The following is a 22350-nucleotide window of genomic DNA, read 5'->3' on the forward strand; positions in this document are numbered from 1 at the left end:
TAGCCAAGAACTTTATTTCTCAAGAACGCTAAAGATTTGGTTCTTTCTCCAAATGATTTAAAAAATCTCAACAACAGATAGAATATAATAGTGACTTTTAAACGCTAAAAAACAAGCTAAAAGTAAAACACTGCTTCATTAGCTTTGTTATGCCTGGATCCTACCTAGGATTGTAAATTACAAAAAACACAAGAAAAACCACATTTTCTAAAATAACAGTAAACAAAGGAGAAAGTCAGGTACTATATATCAAATAATCAAAACGTCTTTTGGAGGTCTAAGATTCTTGAAACCATTAAAAACGTTAATAGAAATCTCCTGCCATTAATCTGTATAGATCATTGAATATAAAAACAATTTATAAAACACATCAGAATTTTATTGCTTGAAGAATACAGCATATGAAATCACAAGAATGTCAAAATGAAAAGTCACCAGGCTTCGAACATATAATACATTATCAGATGCAGTAAAATAATTAACCTGAACTCTGCATCAGAAAAAAAAAGGTGTGGAAAAATATCTAACTTGTTTACTTAAGAAACAGATATACTTAAAATATAAAGTATAAGGATGTTACAGTACAAATTAGAAAAGCCAACACTTATTATTTCTTAGACTAGACTACCTTTGGTACTTAAACTTTAAAAAAAAAATCCCTTCTATCTTGTCCAAAGCACTTCATGGATGCAATATCAAGTTCAACTTAAAACATTCAGCAAGATTAACCTTTTCGTGGCATGGGAGAAATGTATTTAATAAATGTGCAATATTTCACGTTTTCTAAAACTGCAAAATATGATCATTAAGAAGTCCAACACTTTTAAACTTTATTTATTTAGCTCTCCAATTAAAATTGGGATCCTGGGAGCTGAAATCTATCCTTGGGCTTGGTGAATACAGAAATTTAAGTGATTTGGCAACTGACACAGGAATTTAGATTACTTCATACTACCTTCAGTGGTTTTTCCATTCTGTTTCCAAAATACAAACAATATGCCATTTCTTCAGCACACTGGATTCATATAAAAATCACTACCATACTTTATTGGAACCAAATTAAAGCTTCTCCCTTTCAATGAGCAGGTTGAAACTAACTGTTTCATATAAGGCTGATCAGCTATGACACGCTTTCTTAAACAAAACAAAACCAATCACTTTTTAAAGCTCTCTCTCAATTACGACAGAGACAATGGTGCCATTTCAAAAGGAAGCATTGGACACTCTAGGTCATCTAGTCAAGAAAATGTAAAAGTAACGCTAAAAACAAACAATAAGTAAACTATAACTACAAGTTAAATTATAAAAAATTCCTCTTTTATAGCAAGCATGCTCATTAACTTTCATTTCTTTCCCCCAGCAAAGGTTTGAATATTCATGAACCTCAGTTAAACCAACGGAACCTAAGCAATTGTTTTACAAGTTCCAATAAACATGGATGGACTAAGCAAGTAATACTATTAACAATTAATGGAGTGAAATAGTAAGAATCATGACAGTCCTCAAAATTGGGCAGCCTTTGAAATGTAATAGTGTAGCTCAAGATGAATTATGCCATAACAAAACTGTAGTTTTCAGCTCTACATAAAACAAAAACAAAATCAAAAACATAACCCACCAAATTTATACAACTACTATTGAACATACTCCTTCCTAGTTTTTGAATGTCCGGTTTTGAGAGTTTTTTAAACAAGTGTATTTATCTGAGCATATATACTTATTGCCTGTATATGCTCATTTTAAAAAACAAAAAATTCAGATACTACATAACTGAACTCTTTGTTTTTTCACCAACCTCATCTAATGTCTACTGTATCACACAGTACCATCCCCCCAATAATTTAAAATTCCCAATTTTTAGTTTAGTTAAAAGGGCAAAGGAAATGCAAATGCATATTTAGAGTTTCTGTATAAATTTCACTGTATTTTTATAAACGAAGTTTTCTGTAACACTGTTTATTGATCAAATAAAGGACTCACTGCTATCTAAAATTTCATAAACACCATTAAAAATTCAAAATTGATATTATACTGAATCTTAAATTTTCAATAGTTCAAAGAGACAGTTTTTACATGAATAGCACACGACAGATGAAACTTAACAGCAGACATCCCTGGAATACCAATGGCAAGTCCACCAAGATGCACACAGAATTACAGATAAGCATTCCTTTCACCGTTTTCTTGTGCAAGGAAAAAACATTTATAGAGGAAACAGAAACTCAGCTGGTGAATTTCAGATATCATCCTCATCTTCTTCATCCTGAGAAGATCCTGCCTGGTTAGATGCACTGGCTGAGGCAGCAGCAAGCTGTGCTTGTTGGGCAGCTTGCTGCATTTGAAGCCACTCCTGCTGGGCCAGTTCTGCTTGTTGCTGTCTAGCCTAAACACCAAAAACATAAAAACAAATAATGTTTTTTAAAACTCACAACATATACACTTTGCTTAAATGTATATTAAGCTAATAACAGACTTAGTCATTACCAAGTTCGGATATTTTCCAACCACTATATAATTGTACATCTGGAAAACATGAACCCTATAAGAAAACATAGTTAGAGATTGTTTCTCTGTCAACTCTCTAAGGAGAGTTTCTAAAACTTGGTTCTCTTATAGATAGTCTCCTTTTATGCCACATAATTTATGACCTTCGGTAAGAAGCTGAAAAAGTTGACAGAAAAATCACAATATTCTCTTTCTGATTCCTTTCCTTGTGTTTCTCTCTTATTTTCATTTCACTTGATTTGTCTTCCTCTCAACTTACAATTTTGATGTAAACATTTTTCAATCTAAAAATTATTTCTGTGGTTTAAAAATTCTCTAGTACAGTTCCTCTAACTCTTAGGGAAAAGTCCCATACACGAATGCAATAGTTACCTTGATATTTCTTTTGAGTTTCGATCACAGTTCCCTACCTTGTATACACATCTCTCTCTTCCTCTGTCCCTCTTTCCTCTCTCTCTCTAAACATACATACACACACACACACACACCCTTCCCATATACACACTAGTGAAAATACACTTATCCAGGACTGATTATAAGTGGGATAGTTAAAATCCATTCATTTGGTATATCCTCCATTTAAAAAAAAAAAAAGAGTTTTAGAAACCAAGATGCATACATATGTATTACATGCAATGTTACAACAGCTAAAGCCCCTTCTCAATTTACATGCAGTGTTGGAAGAGCTAAGGCTCCCTTCCAATTTATTCACCCATTAGCAGAAAAACCACACCAAGAAGGGAAAAATGAATCTGTTCTTGAAAAGATCATATAATTTCCCATTAGACTCTACCAAAACAATGTTGTTTCTCCCTGTCTTTTCTCAGAATTGTTCTTTAAGCCTGGCTCATATCCTCCTTTACGCATGGCCAAGTCCTAGTCATCATTTAAAACACAAATCAGTTAGTATTTCTTGACCCTTCTAGGTCATATAATTGCTCTATTATGATATGCAATAATTCTCTATGCATTCCCATACCTATCTGCTTTGTTCTCTAATTACCTGAGTATATATCTGTTTTCTCCACTAGACTTGAGAATAGAGACTATTATCATATTCATTGTTGCATTCCCAACACAGAATGTTTTGTGGGAAAACAGTGATGCACAGCATAACCTCTAACATTAAGATTTTACCATGTACACTCCTCCTAACTTTTCTTAATAATCTGTCATGAATTTATTACTCAAACATTTCTAGAGAATTCTAATCTGGTCATTATTATACTTAAAAAAATCATGTTACCAATTAAGTCCAATATCTCAGCCTAGAGTTCAAGGCCCTCTAAATTACTGCCTGTCCCAATCTACCCCTGTAACTTTTTGAAACATGTACCTTCCGCTCCAAAAAACCTAGAACATAAAATGTTTCCCAAATATACACCATGCCTTTCCATTTCCACAACCTTTACTCATGCTGATATTCGTTCTATGTGAAATTTCCTGATTTTCACCTACTGAAATTCTACTCTTCAAGTCAAACTGAAATACTATTTTCTCCATTAAGTTTTTTCCTGATTCCTCCCAGTATCATTCAGAGTCTAATCAGGAGATAAAAGTCACACTAGTTAGGGGAACAGAAAGAATGTAACAAAAATGATTGTTAACCAAGCATAAAGTTGGTAAATAGGTGACTGGAAAAGCAAGAAAAGAAAACTAAGATCATGCAGGTGGCAACTACAGAAAGCAGCCACCAACCGTAAAACTGGGAGAACAAGGGAAGAAGCTGGAATTTTTAAAATTTAGAAGTTCAGAGGAGCAACCCATGGAGCTGAAACTCAAACCTCTGGAGAAGGGGTATAGGTTGGCTGCTACTAGGATCCCTGAGCTTGGAGGAGGGCCTCCAAGGTTTAAGACCCACATCCCTGAGGAAAGAGAGGACTGCTTAGGCTGGTTCTGTAAGAGAGAAACTGCAAACTAGATTCAGTTCCTGCTACAGGAAAAAAACCGATGCAGGCACAGTGAAAAAGCATTGCTAGGTTGCTCAATGGAACTAGAAGCCAACAGAAAGTAAAAGAAAGGAGCCCAAGTGCTGCCTTCCTCCTCCAGCCTTGGGATCTCCCTCTAGAGCCCCCTACTGGCAGTCCAGTCTACCAGAAGTTAGCTAGAAAAGCAGAAAAGTGGTTTGCAGAGTACTAGGCCCAGACACAAAGCAGAGCATAGAAAGGTGGTTTTCAGGCTGTGACAACTGCTTAGTAACTGGAACACTCCTACACGACCAAAATCTAATGTGATGTGCCTGTACTTACGATCTCTTTATGTATTTCTCATGAAAGCAGTCAGCCTCCTATTACAGTTGTTAGTGTACCTATATTATATCTCCCCTACAAGACAGAAACTTTTTGTTTAGGAAATCAGAAACCAGGTATTCTCTCCAAAAACTACTTTCACCCATTTTTATAAAGCAGTATGGAAAATAGATATTCTATAGGCATTTTTACTTTTTTACAGTAAGAATTCTTAGAGTTCAAAATAGACTAGTAGTGCTTCACAAAAAACATTTTAAGAGTTCATAAGAAAATTATCGAGGGGCTAGCCCCATGGCCAAATGGTTAAGTTTGCATGCTCCACTTGGGCAGCCCAGGGTTTTGCCAGTTCGAATCCGGGGGGCGGACATGGTATCGCTCATCAAGCCATGCTGAGGCGGCATCCCACATGCCACAACTAGAAGGACCCACAACTAAAAATACACAACTATGTACTGGGAGGCCTTGGGGAGAAAAAGAAAGAAAAAAAAATCTTTAAAAAAAAGAAAATTATTGGGCTGGCCCTGTGGCCTGGTGGTTAAGTTCAGCACGCTCCACTTCAGCAGCCCAGGTTAGGCTCCTGGGCATGGACCTACACCACTTGTCAGTGGCCACACTGTGGCAGTGACCCACATACAAAATAAACAGAGACTGGCACAGATGCTAGCTCAGGGCAATTCTTCCTCAAGCAAAAAGAGGAAGATTGGCAACAGATGTTAGCTCGGGGCAAATCTTCCTCAGCAGAAAAAAAAAAAAAAAGAGTTCATAAGGAAATTATAGGGGAAACCAAATAAGTGAATTTAATCAACTTAAGAATACATACTCTGTGGCCTAATCAATTATGAATAGGTATAATTTCATGCACCCCTCCCCCCAAAATTCAAATAATTTCAAGTCTCTAGACAGGTTTTATTGCAAAGGTGCTTGATCTCATAATTTATTCAATGATTTGCAAAGACATGTACCAGTTACATTTTAAATTTAACTGACATTATGTACTATGACCCCATATCAGCTTCCATACATTTCTTTCTGAACATAAAACATTTCCTATGCCTTTAAAATCACTGCTGATTGATATATTTTATATGTATTTATTTCTACAAATTAAATTTTTCAGTGGTATTTATTCTAATTTCCTTTTTCCCTCTTACCCAATCCATCCCAAGTATTTCCTTCTAAAATGGAAGTGTGAAAGAGAGGTAAGTGGGCATATACTTCTTAATTCATTTCTTCTTTTGGAGATTTTCATTATGTTTTAAGATTCTCATTCCCACACACACTAAAATGACTCACTTATTAATTTACAGTTAACTCCAATCTCAATATATTACTGGTTCCCCCTGTCCCAATATTTGCTGCTAGCAGTGAAAGATGGCTTCAAATGAGGCTGCTATTGTGTTATTATTTAAAATAAAGTCTAAAAGATAAAATATGAAAGCGATGCAAAAGACATTATATTTACTTATCAGTTCCTTTCATATTTAGGACTTAAGTACTTTCTGCTCTGGAAGAAGTACTAGGCAGCTGCTATAATTTTACCTCTCTGCTGATTTCCCTCACAAGACCTAAGAAATACTAGGAGATCTTCACCCATAGGTCAATGTTAATCAGATTTTCCTCTTATGCCACTCATCATGCAATCTGATACAGTATTTTCTCACCAGCCCATCATTTTAATCTTAAGAGTGTTTCAGTATACTTTCCTTGCTTTCAAATGATCATTCTGTCAGAAAAACATCAAAGTAAAATCTCAGTAGTTTTTTGGAGTTGTTCTCCTTAGAAAACAGGTTACTGCAAATATTTACTTTTATACAAAGTAAATAACTGGCTAAACAGAGTCAAACAAGCCAGATCTAAACATCAGACTCTATGATCAAACAATCAGCCACAGAAAGACAACCCTTTGGGTAGGTATGTTGATTTAGGAAATGATTCAGAAACCAGTATGATTTCTGTTAGCAAAGAGGCTAGGATTCAGACAAAAATAATTTAAAATGATTACTTACTTTTGCAAATAATTCCTGTTGCTGTCTTAATAACTCTTCTTCAGGAATGCCCAGGTTTTCCAAACGAGAACTGGCCTTTCTTCTTTTTAATGCTACAGTCTTGCATTCTTGTAAGACTTCTTTGACTTCACTGATATAAGAGCCAAAGCCCAAGCTTTCTAGCGCTAGGGAAATGAAAACATAAGAGAGTAATAAAACATAGCTTCTCCCCCACCTATGGAATGTTAAGCTTTTGTGGGGTTTTTTTTGGAGGGGGAGGTTGTTGTTTTCTAATAATTTTACCTTTTTTATAGTTCACAGCAATTATCTGGATAGCTAAGACAAAATATATTATCAACTTTCTTAGTATTAGATTGCAAATTAGTTAAAACTTAAGGAACATTCCAAGGCACAGGCCTTCACTCTTCCTTTTCTTTCTGACTAATTTTAAAAAACCAAAGCATTTCCTGTGAGGAAAAAAACGTCCAACGTAAGAACATGTGGTTTTACTAAGAAAACATTTTTCCTATACCACTCATAGTAAATCAAACATCAAGTCAGTCACTTTCTCAAAGAATACAAAATAAGTAAGTATTTGGAATATATTTGTTAATAACATATTTTGTTCCATTTGACTTAGAAAAAGTAGGCTGGTAGCACATGCTCTAAGTTTTACTAGGATAGGATGAAAGAATAGATAAGTTCTTTTGTCCAATATCAACAGGAAACTATTTTTAGCAAAGACACTCAAACTGCCAAGTTAAGAAATACTGGTGGAAATAACTTATGAAATTCAGCATTTATACTCAGCCAACAAGTTTCCCTTGAAAATAAAACTTTAACAGGAAGCACTATAAAAGCTTTTTAAGTGATGTGGCAGAAAACTGGGATAAAGGAAGATTACAAGGATAGAAGTATTAACAAAAAATCCTCGCCCTTTATTTTTTTACATTTAGAAAGAAAATTTTAGAAGAAAATAATGTACTCTCTAAATGCCTTCTGTTATCCAGAAAGACAGGCATAAAACTTCCTTTTGGCTCATACTATTTAAAAGTATATTTTATAGTTTTCTATATGTTGACTAATGCCCCAAAAGCATATTGTGTTTTCTGACCCAATGATGAAATATAGGTGGTGAAAAACACAATAAATGAACTTAACATAGTTCATCAGTTCTTGCAGTCTTTCAACAATGATGATGAACCAGACTGCCCTCAGTAAAGATGCCCTGAATTCTAATTTCAGGGATTTGCTCTTCGGGGAGAATACCAAATATACCTTTACAAACCCACATTCTCATGTAAGCTGCAGTTTTTAAGATATTTTGAACGATTTTACAACTTTAATTACTTCAAACATTAAGCTGTTTTATCAACCTTTTTTAGAAATAATCTGATACCAAAAAGCACAGTACTAGTACTTCAATTTTAATTAACTTACTGACCCCTCCTGATCCCCCCCCGCAAAAATTTCAATAACGCACTCTTATGAGTTCTGTATATTAAATTAGCCACCACATAATTCTTGGCCTCAAGGAGCTTGGGGTATAGTGGAAAATTAAGTGAAGGTTAGACAGCCTGCATTTTTTACTTGAATTGACACACCGACCATTTTTTAAGTGTCAATGCTAGAAGTCAAAAGTTTATCTTTTCTCTTTTTAAAGGCACAAGCATAGTAACGTATTTTCAATAATATTGGCTGGAGAAAATACCAAAGGAAACCAAGTGAATGGCTTATGGTTTCCTGACACATTCTAAATAAAGTTTTATTTCCTTAGCCCTATATGAAGGCTCTCCAGGATTTAGCCCTACCTACATTTCCAGCTTTATTTCTGCCATTAAATCCCTGTACATTTCTGCTAAATCTGACTGCTCAATGTATCCCAACAGGCACCAGTTTCCCACATTCCTGCTGATGGTAATGCATTCAAGGCCCAGATCAAACTCCATCTTCAAATTAAGCTTGCCTGATTCTCCTAGACAGAAATAATCTCCCCCTTTTAAAATCAGATAAACATAGAATTTGAAACTTGGTTGTCACTGTATTTGTATAACCTTGAATACATTGCTTAATATCACTAAGCTTCAGTTTTCCATCTCCAAAATGAGAATAGCATCTATTTCATAATATTTTCCTACAACAAGCAGCAGTATAGTGGTAAGGCTGCAAGGGACTGACATCCAGCTCTGCCTCATATTAATTGTGTGACCCTAGATACGTTCCTTTACTTACGTGCCTCTAGAACAAGAATAATAGTATCTACATCTCATCAGATCAGGTTGCTGTAAAGTATAAATGAATTAATATAAATAAAGAGCTTAGACCAGAGGCTGACTCATAGAAGGAGCAGAATAAAGTATTCACTATCATATTTTTATTAGTTTTAGGTTTGTAGGAATGAACAAGTAATTAATCTAAGGTATTTAACACAGGGTCTAGCACATAAGAGTCACTTAACTAACTTGGACCATATATTATTCATCTTTATTTTTCCTCTTACATTTAAAAGAGTACCCTATTAAATGTACAGGACCTAAATAAATGTAGAGCTATGCATTATCATCTCTAAATTCAAGTAGAACAAGTATAATATAAAATATTAAATTTACAAAATGAACAAATAAACACAATGGAGGCAACTCTTCAAAATGTCATGAATTACTAGACCAGACATTAAAAAAAATCCAATCCAAACTACCTTTAACCATGGAGGCTTGGGTTAAAAATTAAAAAGGAGAAGAAGGAAAAAAAAACTTCACCTTTAAAAACATCTAAGGTTGAGAACATTGCTTTCAAAAACTATGCAAGTAAATCCAAGGTTAATATTTAATATTATGCAAAGAGCTTCTGTATATAAATACTCTATTCTCAATTAAATGGTTCAACAGGAACAGCCATAAATTTAATTTCAAAACCTGCATTGATTTTAATCCAAATTTTAAACACATTTTGGCCAACAGATATCAATAACTATAGTATCTTATAAATAGAAAGATATTTTACATCATTTGTTACCATGTAGTACTAACCAGTTCCATTTCAGACAAAGGAGAATCTTAAAGGATAAGGGAAATGGCTTCTGAGCAGGGCCACCACTTACAGTTGTGCATGTTGTTCAGTGCACAACAGTACTCTATCTAAGGAGGGCCATTCATACTGTAAACATAATAGATTTGAACGTTTAATTATGGTGCTTTTTCTGGCAGAGGGTAGTAAAGGTTTTTAAGAAAGGAGTGCCTTTTCCTAATGTGTACAAAGGGACTTTATGGACTGTTGATGGCCCTAGCTCTAGGCATCTCAGAGTAAAAGCCAAAAAGAATAATAATTTTTTAAAAATTTGTGGGTAAAACACAAACATTACTTATTCCTCAGAGGTCTGTCTGCTACTCTCTGCCATCTATCTTAAAACTATATCCAGAAAAGCGCATGGTATATTAGGGAAAAAGAATACTTAGAACACTTTTCAATTTAAAAGACAGATGTTAACAAGACAGTCACTTAAAAACGAAAAAAAGTAAAAACTTCCACCCAGCAACAATAATTTTAATACAGGCTTGTCTTATTTTACAAAAGCAATGTAATTCTGAAAAGTTTTGTTATAACAAGAATTTGTGTAAATTACTTTATACTTCAAATGCATAATGAATGCTTTCATTTAAAAAACTAAAATATATAAAATAGCATTCTCTCGTTTCTCTATTTTCTTTCATTGGCATGTAGGGGGAAGAGGGGTGATGCAGTTTCATTAAAATACATTAAGAGGAAACAGGCCAAAGTGACTTCTTGGCTCATTAGTCTGGCAAAGGTTTCTGAAGACCCTTAAGAACCATGTCCTCTATGGTGCCACTACTCCTGGGAGTCTGGGACAACAATGAGAGACTGATGACAGAGGAGGAATCAAATATCACTCATCTTTATATCCTTAGCAGTATCTAGCACAGCGCCAAGTACATAGTAGCATTCAAAGGTAATTGTTGCATGGCAGAAAGAAAACAAAAACAAAGATATATCAATTTTAAGGAAAATTCTAAAATCCTAACTTGAAAAGCATCCGATTATGTGATCAATTGAACAATGCAAATTACACGTGTTCCTTTGGAAAAAAATATCAGTATGGATGATTATTTAGGCAATACAATATCATTCTCATTCTTATTACAACTCTGCAACCCCTCAGATCCTCTGATTTCAAAACTACTTCACATCCACTTTCCAAAATAGACTGTGGTTTACGCTTCAGGGCAAAGCTACTCAAAATGTATTCCTTGGACTTGTGCCAGAACTGCTTGTAAATGGTCTGCTCTGAGTTAGGTATGGAAATCTGAAATAAGCATTTAAGAACATTCGCAGCAAAACAGTAACTATGTGAGGTGATGAATATGTTACCTAACCTAATTGTGGTAATCATTTCACAGTATATACATACATCCAATCATTACCCCGTACACCTTAAACTTACACAATGGTATATGTCAAGTATCCCTCAATAAAGCTGGGGGAAAAAAAGAACCTTCATAGCAATTTGACAGAGTAATTTTATATCTATTGAATCTAATAACAAAAAATTAAACTTTACGTCTTTTTTTTCCCATTTTGTTTTTCTAGTGAAAAACACTCCATTTTTATTGTATTTTACAAAAGTATCAGTGTAAGAGGGACTGGAATTTCTAAAAAGTCCTTCAACATAAATAGCTTGGAGCAACTTAATTGCTGAAGAAGCAAATCCTCAGAGACTTTTTCAGACTTTTACTACTTTCAGTTACTATTCTCATAAATGTGAAAAAAAAATGTAGCAAGAGATCGAAAACATAGAAAGAAAGTAATATCACTCAAAATATTCTTATTTATACTTTGGCTTTACAAATGGCATCATGATGTAAGGTTAAATGTAACAGACTTTCAGCTTTATATTTTAATCAGTACCATCATAAATTTTTAAAATTATTATTTATTGTAGCATATTTCATGTAACCTTCTCAACATTTACCCATTCTCAATAACTCCAAGTTATACCTGAAACCATTAATTATTATTTATACATAAATGGGGAAACTTTTAACAGATTTGCCCAATGCCAGACTTTCTAGTATAGAACTTGCAGCTCTTGACTCTCAATGTCAATTCTTTACATAACGTAACAGAACATGTTAGCACTCATTTAAGAATATATGTTCACAGAAACCAGTAATGAAATAAAAGGAACACCTTTTATAACTTAAAACTCCCTTTATTTGTGTATATGCGATCTTCAGTACCAAGTCCACTTTCTTAAACCCAAAATAAGCAAAACATTTAGAAAAAATTTCTAAAAAATTCAGTTATAGTATTTCACAAATTTACTGGCAATAAAATTATTTCAACTTTAAGGGCCAGCCCGGTGGCATACTGGTTAAGTTCACATGCTCTGCAGGTTCGGATTCCAGGGGCAGACCTAGCACCTGCTCGTCAAGCCATGCTGTGGCGGCATCCCACTTAAAATAGAGGAAGATTGGCAACAGATGCTAGCTTAGGGCCAATCTCCCTCAGAGAAAGAAAATAAAAATTATTTCAACTTTAACTTGCATTTTACAAAATTGCCTCAAATGCTTAATCTGTTCTGACAAAGTAAAGTAGCAAGTGAACAAGTGAAATGTCCTGAAGCAAAGTTTAGTTCATTAAACTTATTACTAAAAAATACAAACTTCAACATATGAGAACCATACCACTTTAAAATGTACACTATTATTCCACTTGGAAATATTCTACGTTCCTAAATAATCAATGCTGACAGAAAAGCATAAAAAACATCATACCTATCATGATTTACCTAGCTTTCCAGAGTTAGTCTGTAAAAATACACTTTAAATACCTAAAAAATACATACCTTAAGGATTTCTTTAAAAGAATTTCAACCACTCAAGACAAAAATTCTTTACAATGATTAAGCATATGAGATTATCACGGTACAAAAATCTATTCCCCAAACTGGAGAGAATTTTGGGCAAAAATGTTGTCCTTATCCACTTAATAATACCAATGTTACAAGAAAATAAAGGTAAATTTATAAGACTATAACAGGTCAATACATGACTTTTTAAAATTAATACGTAAATCATCTTCAGTACACAAAGGAAAATGCTTTCACTATAACTTTCCGACTCATACATTAAACCGAATTTAGCATATTCCAAAGTTGAGCTATTTAGCATACTGCTTGCTACAGCTGCACTTTTATTCCATCATGTCAATCAGAAATCTAAATATATCCTAGAAAAGAATAAACTCTACCCAAGAAGACAGATTGAAATGTGTTATTGGATTTTTGGAACGATCCCCACTTCTGTGGTGTAAACAAATGTTTAGGCAGATCTTTTAGAAATCTTTTGCAATTTTCATTAGAAAAGCAATGTTGATAAAAGATCCTTCTTTTTTATGAGTTGTAAAAGAAAATTATAGCTATCCGTGTTGGATAATCTTGTGAAAGACTTATGACAACAATCATACATACAATGTAAAAATAAAAACACAAGAGGAAAAATAGACAACTTGGCTTTCGTTTTACTTGCCAAGATTCAGCACATCAAACAAGTACGAAAAAATACTAACTTTAAAATCAATTATGCTTTTTCCTAGGGATTTTTTTCTCCTTATGTACTGAAATAGAAATGGCAGAGTATATTTTAACTCTACCTTCCACACATCATTAAAAACCAAAAATGAATCATTTAATCCTTTTGTCAATATTGACAGTAAAATATTGGACATGGTGAACATGAGCAGATGTGTTCTCTACTTCAGAACAGGAAAGTCACCTTTTAAAAAGTTAAATTATAAAAATAAAATGGTAGACAACGATCTGCCTAGCAAAATGATTAAAATTAACCATGAGTTTTTTCTGACATCAAAAGCAATCAAGAAATTGTTAGAATTTTAATTGGATTATCATAAAAGGCAATTCATCACGTCAAATTGAATGCAAATTTTTCATAAGCGTCTATAAGTGCTTACCAAAATATTATGACAAGGAAATATGTCCCATCTCAGAAATAAACCATCAGAACAGTCTCCCAAATGAATATTACTGGACTTAATCCCTTCCAAGATAAGACACAGAAAGCCTTAAAACTTTCAGAAGTGCTGTTCAACAGAAGCTTAAGCGTACACATCTCAACGGGAACGGCAGCAGGAAAGCACAGAGAAATGTTCCATGAAAAAACATCTCTTACAATCTTTCAATCCAAGCTTTAAAAATTTATCTCCGTAGAACAAAGCAAGATACACAAAGGAAAAAGAAAGAAAGATTAAAGAACATTCACCCTTTTCTTACAGAACAGAACCAGAGCGCTTTGGTAACTTATCGAACGGCAGGACTATCAAACCATTGTCAAAACAAAAAATATATCCTCTTTATTCGACATCAGTAAACTTTACAACGTTGAACACAATCACGTTAAGAACTTTTTAAATCATGTGTTCAGAAAATTCAGCTTTTCCTCTACACTGGGGAAAAGGTCGGGCGAGGAAGAGGTGCCGTCTCCACTCACGCTTGCAGTTCCCGTCTGAACTTTAATTTTCCTGGGGAGCCTTCTGGCTCCCTCTCCCAGTTGTCACGATCTAGGTTCCACCTCAGGCGGGCAGGGTCTCAGCTGTCACGTCTAGGTTCATCCTTAGGCAGGCAAAATTCTTGTGGCTCCCGCTTACCTGGCTGTGAATCGAGATCACTACTCACACTTTTTACCTTTGGGGGACGTTAGCGCACCTGAACGCCAGCAACGCTACCTTGCACTCGCTGGATGAAAAGCACCACGAGAAGACTACACACGGACGGTCTGCAGGCACCCGCTGCCCGCGCGCCCGCGTGGCTGCTCCATCTACCGGTGCCTCTCGGGGGGAGGAAGGAAGGCTCTGACACGAACGGGGCACGCGACTAGCAGGCTGTCTCCGGACCCTCATTTAAACAAAATCCCACACATCCCATACAGCTTACCTTGGATGACATGCTCTGGGGAGATGGTCTTCTTTTCCGACTTGTTGCAAATCTCATTGGCTTCCGAAGATATAAGATGAATGAATTCGGTGCAGCAGTTCACCACCAGCTCCCGCGCATCGTTGGCCACCCGGACATTGGGGAGAGTCTCTTTGATCATCTTATTGATAGCAGCTCTGGGTATAGTGAGATCATCATCGTTGCCAGACGAGGAAGCCATCGTATCTTCCTATTTCTCGCGCCCCGACTTTTAAAACCTCCCCAGCTCTGGTCCACTACCCCACGAAGATGTTTCAAAAGGCCGCCCTCGGAGAGGGATCCGGGGGCGCCGAGAAGAGGGTGCAGAAAATGAAGGGGGAGGCGGGGAGGAGCTGGCTCGTGAGGGCGGGGAACAGCCGTGTGTGTGAGGGATTCAGGGCGAGGTTGGGAGGAGAGTCGGGGGGCTGAGGATTCCAGGGGCGGCACTGCCCAGGTCGGGGAGGGGAAGCACGGTGGTCCGGAAATTTGAACACTGGGGAACCACCTTCGTGTCTTCTCAGACGGGCGGGCGCTGTCGCCTAACCGGTCCCCAACGGCGCCCGGACAGAGGCACGGCCCAGGGGCACGGGCCTCGCCGCGGAACCAGGCGGACACCCAGCGGGCTTGGCTCTACAGAGCCGGAGCCCCCGCTGCCGCCGCCGCCGCCGCCAGCAGCCCTTGCCGCCGCCTCGGCCAAACCATCCTTCAGACACCAGCGCCGCCGCCTCACAACATGTCGGCCGCGGCCGCTGCTGGAACCAGGGTGGCCGCCCGGGAACGAATACGGACAGAGCCAGGCACAAGACGCGCGGCAGTGGCGGCCACCGTGGCCGTTTAGCCCGAACGCAGATCGTGGAAGCCGAGGCCGCGGCAACGGTGGTCCCTCCAGAGGCCAGGGAAGAAGGTTTGCTGGAAGCCCCTCCCGACACTCTTTGCGCTACCGGAAGCCTCGCCCCCCATGTTCCCTCCCCTCCGCTCCAGACCGACTTCCGGGTGTGGCTGCCGCCCTTCCCCCACCCGCGGCGGCGCTAACAGCCCGTCCTCACCGCCAGCGGCTTCCGCCTGCTGCCGGCCCGGCACGCGCCCCTGGATCCCGCCCCTTCGCCGGGCCCGGAGCTGGGCGAGCGCGCGCCTCGCGGTACCGGAGAACTCCGAGCACGCGCTTGCTCCGGGGCTGCGGCCCGGGACTCGGGATGCGGTGGGTGGGTGGACGGGCGCGGGTGAATCGCCTCTACAGTCTTAACCTGCTGAGGCCTCAAACCCGTGTCTAGCCACGTTTGGGGACAAAGGACCGCAAAAGAACTCTCTTATTCTTTTAAGGAAGCCGAATTGGGATTGAAAGGAAGAGGAACGAGGCCTGGGCTCGGGGGAATGGGATATGGGGAAAGCAGAACCCCGTGTGCCTGTGTGTGCATCATTTGGAGGAAAAGCTTTTGATGGTATCTAATAGGCATTATTCGGATCAAAGCTCTCGATGGTCTTCCACCTATTTTTTCGTTTTATGGGGAAGGAAACATTCAGAGAAGTGGCTTGCCCTTCCAGTCGCTACTAAGGGCTAAACCGGAAACTGGAAACCAGATCCCTTGTAGTGGAAGTACTTAACGTACAATCAACCACGTTACGAGTCTCCAACATAGTCGTTTTTCATGTTGTATGCACGTTGGCTTCTGGAGGGGGGAAAATAAAGTATGCTGAAGTATCTTAAGCAACTCTGATTTTTGCTTCTCTCCAAGGTGATTAGTAATATCAACGGGTGTCAGGTTGTGTGTAAACTTGTTAGGTCAACGTGTGTCAATTTTCACAAAAATGGCATTATTTTTATAAACTAAGTTTGTCATTTGGAAGAATAAGTGTTATAAGTAGTGGAGTGTTGCAACTACTAAAAATGAACGAGATACACTTTAAATCCATTTTTGCACTTTAATCAGATTCATTCTCGAAATGTTTTCTTAAAATGTTATATTTCAGTCTAAGAATCTAGATGTGGCACCTTGAGGAGACCTTAGTTAATTATACCGGTTTTTTTCATTTAGCATTTTCTCCAGTACACTGATGGGTTCTTTGATTTCTAAAGTGTAGACGCTTGTCTTTTAGTGCTATTAAGTTTAGTCAAAATTTCTTTGATAAAATATTTTAAAATTTTCTTCAAAATAGAACTGTGAAACTGTTGGCTCAGTTGTTGGCTCTTTATGTAGTGTTTTTGTAAGTCAGTTTACTGTTGGTTTAAATTTGTCTAAATTTGTCTTGGCCTTACCAAGTTTATCAGTCTGAAAAAGCTAGCAAAAAATGTCTCCAGAGTTATCACATTGTCACTGACTCAAATCTTGTTGTTCCTGAAAAAAAGTAATAATGATAATTTTGCTTTCTTCTATAACATTTATGCTATATGGACTTACAGGCTTATGATACATAGATCGGTAGAGCACGTGTTATTATTCCAGTAGTAGTTCATTACTACAGGATTCTGTGGTAACGTAAGCATGGGGTGTATAGTAAAGAGACCGAGGTTCCTGTCCCAGTTTTTTGTTGCTTTAGACAGGTCATCTCTGGGCCTCATCTTCTTAACTAGAAATGGAAATATTATGTAACTCACAAGACTCAAAGTCAAATGAGACTGTTTGTAAAAGTACTTTTAACATTATGAAGTATTAGATAGATGCTAGTGTTTATTATTATCATCTTTATCGGTCCGGGCAGTCTTCAGCCAGTAATAAACCATACGTAATATGGCTGAGAGAAAATTTAATTCAATATAAATAGTAGTGTGATATATCATGAAATATGCTAATCTGGATACCATGTTTAAATATTTATTGTACAATATATCTCTTATAAATAGGCTTTTGAAAATAACGATAAAGTTTCAATAAGCTTTAAGAGTTTTAGAGAGAGTGCGTATATATGAAACATTTTTTTCGTGATGTCTCAAAATTCATGATGTGAAAGACACATAATAGAGCTGTTTCTTATGATGAGTTAGGCTACCTATGGTAGTCATCTTAAAATACGTTAATTCAAAGATGCCCAGGTTTTCCGCTAAAATTACTGATAGTAATCTGTAACATTTGTAATTTGAAGCTTAACATTAAAAAAGCAAATAATACTCTCCATTATGCTCATTCGTCATTGCTAGCACACTGCTTGCTAGTTGGTAATAACACAAATTTAAAAAATAACATCTATTACATAGTTTTTTTGTGATTAGCACTATGCTAAGCACTTTTACCTGTATTACCTCATTTAATCCTCAGAGCAACTTTATTTGATAGATGCTGTTTTAATCTCCATTTTACAGATAAGGAAAGTGAAGCCTGGAGAAGCTAAATAACTTCCATGAAGTAAGGATAGTAGTCAGGATAGGCTAGATTATGTTGCAAGAAAAAAACTAACTCCCGAATCTCTAAAGGTTTATTTCTTGCTCGTGTTATAGGTTCATCGTGGGTTAGCAAGAAGACGTAACAAGTAGCAATGAATCAAGAATGTTACGGAGCTGTTGAGAAGAGGTACAGACAGACTTGAAATAAAGGCTTTTGATAGGTAGAGAGAGGGGAAGAAAGTATTTGTCTGCAAAGTAACAACATAAAGTTGTGGAGACAGAGATTGTTCTGGGAGCAGTGGGGAGATGGCTTTAATTGAAGTAAAGCGTTTGTGTCTTGCAGTAGTGAGAGAGCCAGACACAGGAGGCAGCAGAAGTCAGGAAGTAATAGAAGCCGAGAGAGAGCGAGAGTGAGGGAGAAGAGAGTGAAGTCAGTCAGTTGTGACAAAGGCAACAGAAGCAAGGAGAGAAGATTTAGGGCCTGAAATCCTCGTGTCAGAGAAAGCAACAAAACAACTGCATTGCGGGAGTGCGTGTTGGTGTATTCTGCTTTTGAAAGAGGCGGTAGGCGTCCAAGGAACAGTTTCCTGTGCTGCTTTACTTCCTGTGTATCTTCATAAGACTTTTCTAAAAATCCTGTTTTTGTTCTCAACTTGGAAGAGCTCAATTCATTCAAGGGCTTTGGCTTCAGATCTGGGTTTAATACCCACTCTGCCACTTAATTAACTGCAACTTTGGTAGGGTATTTAAGCTGTGTCTTGGTTTTTCCCATCTATAAAATAAGGCTAAAAATACTTGCTTCACAGGGGTGTTTTAAAGATCAAATGACATAATGTATACCAAGTATTTAGCCCATTTAAATAATAAATGATCATTGTTTAAAAAATACTCATCATTATGCTCATGGTTATTACTCCTAAGAATGGAATAATGGGATTGAAAAGCAAGGTGATTCCAAGAACGATTACACAGAAAGAGTTGGAAAAAACCTGATAGTTTGGCTCCTAGATAGTCAAGGAAACAGATTAATCAAATACAATTATAAGATTTTTAGCCTCAGAAACTGGGATTAGGGATCAGGGTAGGGTCAAATCAACAAAATTCAAAGAGAGCTATTCAGAGGAGAAGATGTGCTTGCTTTTGCTCATGTTTGAGTTTGAGGCAACAGCAGGCATTTAAGGAAGTGATGTCCTGTAAGCAGTAGAAAGGGAAGACAGACAGCATCTGATTCCCACATTCTTTCAACAACTATGTGTCTACTGTCCTAAGTACAATGTGGAAGTAAGAAAGATGAATACAACATCCTTCTTGTTTTCAAGGACCCTACAATCTGTCGGAAGAATCAGAATATAAACCAGATTGAAATGAAATACTGTGATAAACATACAAGCTAAGAGTGTGCAGAAGAAGGAGCTATTATCACACCAATTGTGAGGTACAGAGGGCTTTAGGGAGGAGTCAGCATTCTAACTGAGCCTTAGAACATGGAGTAGAATTTTTATAAATAAGGAAAGAGTATGCAGCTGAAGAAGAAACACAAAAATATATAAATTGGGGGAGCCAGCCCTGTGGCTGAGTGGTTAAGTTTGCGCCCTGCGCTTTGGCAGACCAGGGTTTCACCAGTTTGAATCCTGGGTGCGGACATGGCACTGCTCATCAGGCCACGTTGGGGCAGTGTCCCACATGCCACAACTAGAGGGACCCACAACTAGTATATACAACTGTGTACCTGGGGGATTTGGGAAGAAAAAGGCAGAAAAAAATAAATATATATATATAAATTCGGAAAATCAAATAGCCTAGAGTGTCTCTGTTTGTAGGGTTTGTAAAGAGGTATGGCAGGATGTGCTGCAGGAAAAGTAAGTTAGGCCTGAAAGATGACAAATCAGTGCCTATTATGAATTACATGCTGTGCTAGATGTTTTCATATTCACTATTTCATTTAATTTTCAGATAGTCATACAAATGGGCATTTTGAGAGGAAAATAGTTTTATTAGACAGGTTTACTAATTTGTTTAAATTATCACAGAAAATAAATAAGTAATGGAGCTGGAATTTGAAATCAGGTTGCTTAACTCCAAAGCTTAGGCTCTTTTCAATATGGTAATATCTCTTAAAAAAAAGTTGTATTCATTTTAGCACCTTAAAAATATAAAGCACTTTAATGTATTTGGTCTTTATTACTAGTCATTAATCCCATCTTGTAGATGGGAAAATCAAAATGAGCGAGGTTATTCAAGGTCACAGAGTTAGTAAATGGCAGATTGGGAATGCAACCTAAGCTTTCTGACTCCAAAGCCTCTGATCTTTCCAACATTTTTTTAAGGAGTCTGGATTTCTTCTGTAGGCAGTGGAAAGAGCCAGAGAACATTTTTGAGAAGGGGGAAGACATAAATATTTAAAAAGATTAGTGTGGGATGGAATGGAATGGAGAGAGACAAGGACACTAGTTATTAGGCTATGGCAAAAACAAGTTAATAATGATGTAGACCTGAACAAAGAGAGTTCAGTGATAGTAAGATAGAAGGAACAAATCATAGGCATTTGGGAAAAAAGTTTATGTGACTTAGCTCCTAATTGCATCTGCAGTGAGGTAGAAGTAAGTACTACAGAGCCAGTGAGTGGTTTGTTCATCCCTGCACCCCCAGGGCCAGCACAGCTCCCAGCACATGTTGGGCACTTAATAAATATTTGTTAACTCTGGAAGTGGATGAGGACCTTTAAGGATGGTAGAGTAAAAAAGAAGTCTAAAGATAAAAAGCAAAAAGAAGAGAAAATATGTCAGGGAATACTGGATAGAAACCAAGAAAACATAGTGCAAAGGAAACCATGAGGGGAGAGTTGTAAGAGTGTGAGATGCCACAGAGAGGCATTGTTGGAAAGGGATCAAACATAGTGTCACTGAAGAAAAGGTCAATAGGAAAGAGCAGAAGTCAACATGCAAGCAGTTGAAGAGAGGAATGAGAGGAAGAACTGGAGCCAAGGAGCATAGAGTACACTTTCAAGAAGTTTGTTGGTGAAGGGAAAGGGAGCAATGGGATGACAGAATGAGGAAGAAGCAAAGTCAAGGAAGGAATTGCAAAGGCTAGAAGACACATGTAGTTCAAGGGAAAGAGCCAGTGGAGGGAGGTAGGCTGAAAATACAAGCAAAACTAGGTTTTAAGGAAATGGAAGTGGATGAGATTAAAAAAGCACAGATGGAGTGATCAGGATTAGATATACAGATCCGGGCATGCTTCACAATGAGGAGAATCTGAAGATAAGATTATAGGCAAGTGATTATAGACAGTGATTGCAAAAGGAGATGAGCAGAAGACTAAGGAATCTTTAGAGGCTGACCACAGGCAAGGGCAAAGGAGTGGTCAGAGAAGCAGCAAGAGATTGTATAAATTCACTGTCACATAGACCAATACACAACTGACCAAGTTTGAGAAAAGTAAGAAGTAGCCAAAAGTGTCAGGTGTTGCAGAGTAGGGAATGAGGACTGGGAGAGGATGTTCATGCAGTGATATTCATACAAGCAGCTCATCAACAAAAACCTTGGAATTCCTTCCTTTGTCTGTTCACTTAAAGCTAATAAATTTCCATAGGTCAACTTTGCAACTAACTCAGAATTTTTAAGGTGAGTAACAAATCCCTTTGTCTATAGGTGATAAATTTGAAATATGATGCAAATAAATTTCTATCAAATGATATGATTTTAAATCTAATTCAGTCATGCTAATTCAGTTTTAAAAGCATTTGAAGCACTTGGAATTGAGTATCCTCCTTCTGTAAATCCCATTTATTCGTTCATTTATTGCTTTTATTCAACAAATGTTTATTGTGTATCTACCATATACTTTGCTAGGTAATGGGGATATGGCAATAAGCCAGAAAGACACCATCCTGGCCTTCATGCCTAAAGAAATAACACCAAAGAAAGAAAAAAAGCTGTATTTTACCAGTTGTTGATAATAGGTAAAAAATAAAAAGTAATCTAACTAAAATAATAGAGAAATGATTATAGTATAACTGTTTGAAGAACTATTATGTAGCCCTTAAAATAATTGTGTATGAATATGGTACGTTTTCTCTAGTATTAAAACAAAATAGAACGCTGTTGTTAGAACTATATGAAAATACACATGCAATTGAGTAAAGGCTAAATAGAAATATGCAAAAATTAACATTAAAAGGAAGGAAGAAAATGATGATAATTCTTACTTTAAAAGGGAAAAAATGGGGTAATTTTTCAGTCTTCAGACATTCTAGCAATATATGTGCAGACTACTCATTCCTGCTACTGTTAATGAGGCTATATCTGGTAT

General features: G+C 37.1%; 2 protein-coding genes across 2 annotated transcripts; one reads left to right on the top strand and one right to left on the bottom strand.

Moving 5' to 3' along the window:
• Positions 1-357: 357 nt before the first annotated feature.
• On the bottom strand, positions 358-15657 carry DR1 (down-regulator of transcription 1). The gene is made up of 3 exons (XM_001491648.5): positions 14706-15657; positions 6761-6924; positions 358-2383 (listed from the first exon to the last, which is right to left on the bottom strand). Exons 1-3 carry the CDS (start codon positions 14923-14925, stop codon positions 2237-2239), a joined length of 531 nt encoding a protein of 176 aa, XP_001491698.1. The 5' UTR covers positions 14926-15657; the 3' UTR covers positions 358-2236.
• On the top strand, positions 14994-18925 carry LOC138924187 (splicing factor, proline- and glutamine-rich-like). The gene is made up of 3 exons (XM_070267594.1): positions 14994-15030; positions 15114-18226; positions 18383-18925. Exons 1-2 carry the CDS (start codon positions 14994-14996, stop codon positions 15992-15994), a joined length of 918 nt encoding a protein of 305 aa, XP_070123695.1. The 3' UTR covers positions 15995-18226; positions 18383-18925.
• The last annotated feature ends 3425 nt before the right edge of the window (positions 18926-22350 follow it).

This window comes from Equus caballus, chromosome 5 (assembly GCF_041296265.1).
Source record: "Equus caballus isolate H_3958 breed thoroughbred chromosome 5, TB-T2T, whole genome shotgun sequence".
Classification (NCBI taxonomy): Eukaryota; Metazoa; Chordata; class Mammalia; order Perissodactyla; family Equidae; genus Equus; species Equus caballus.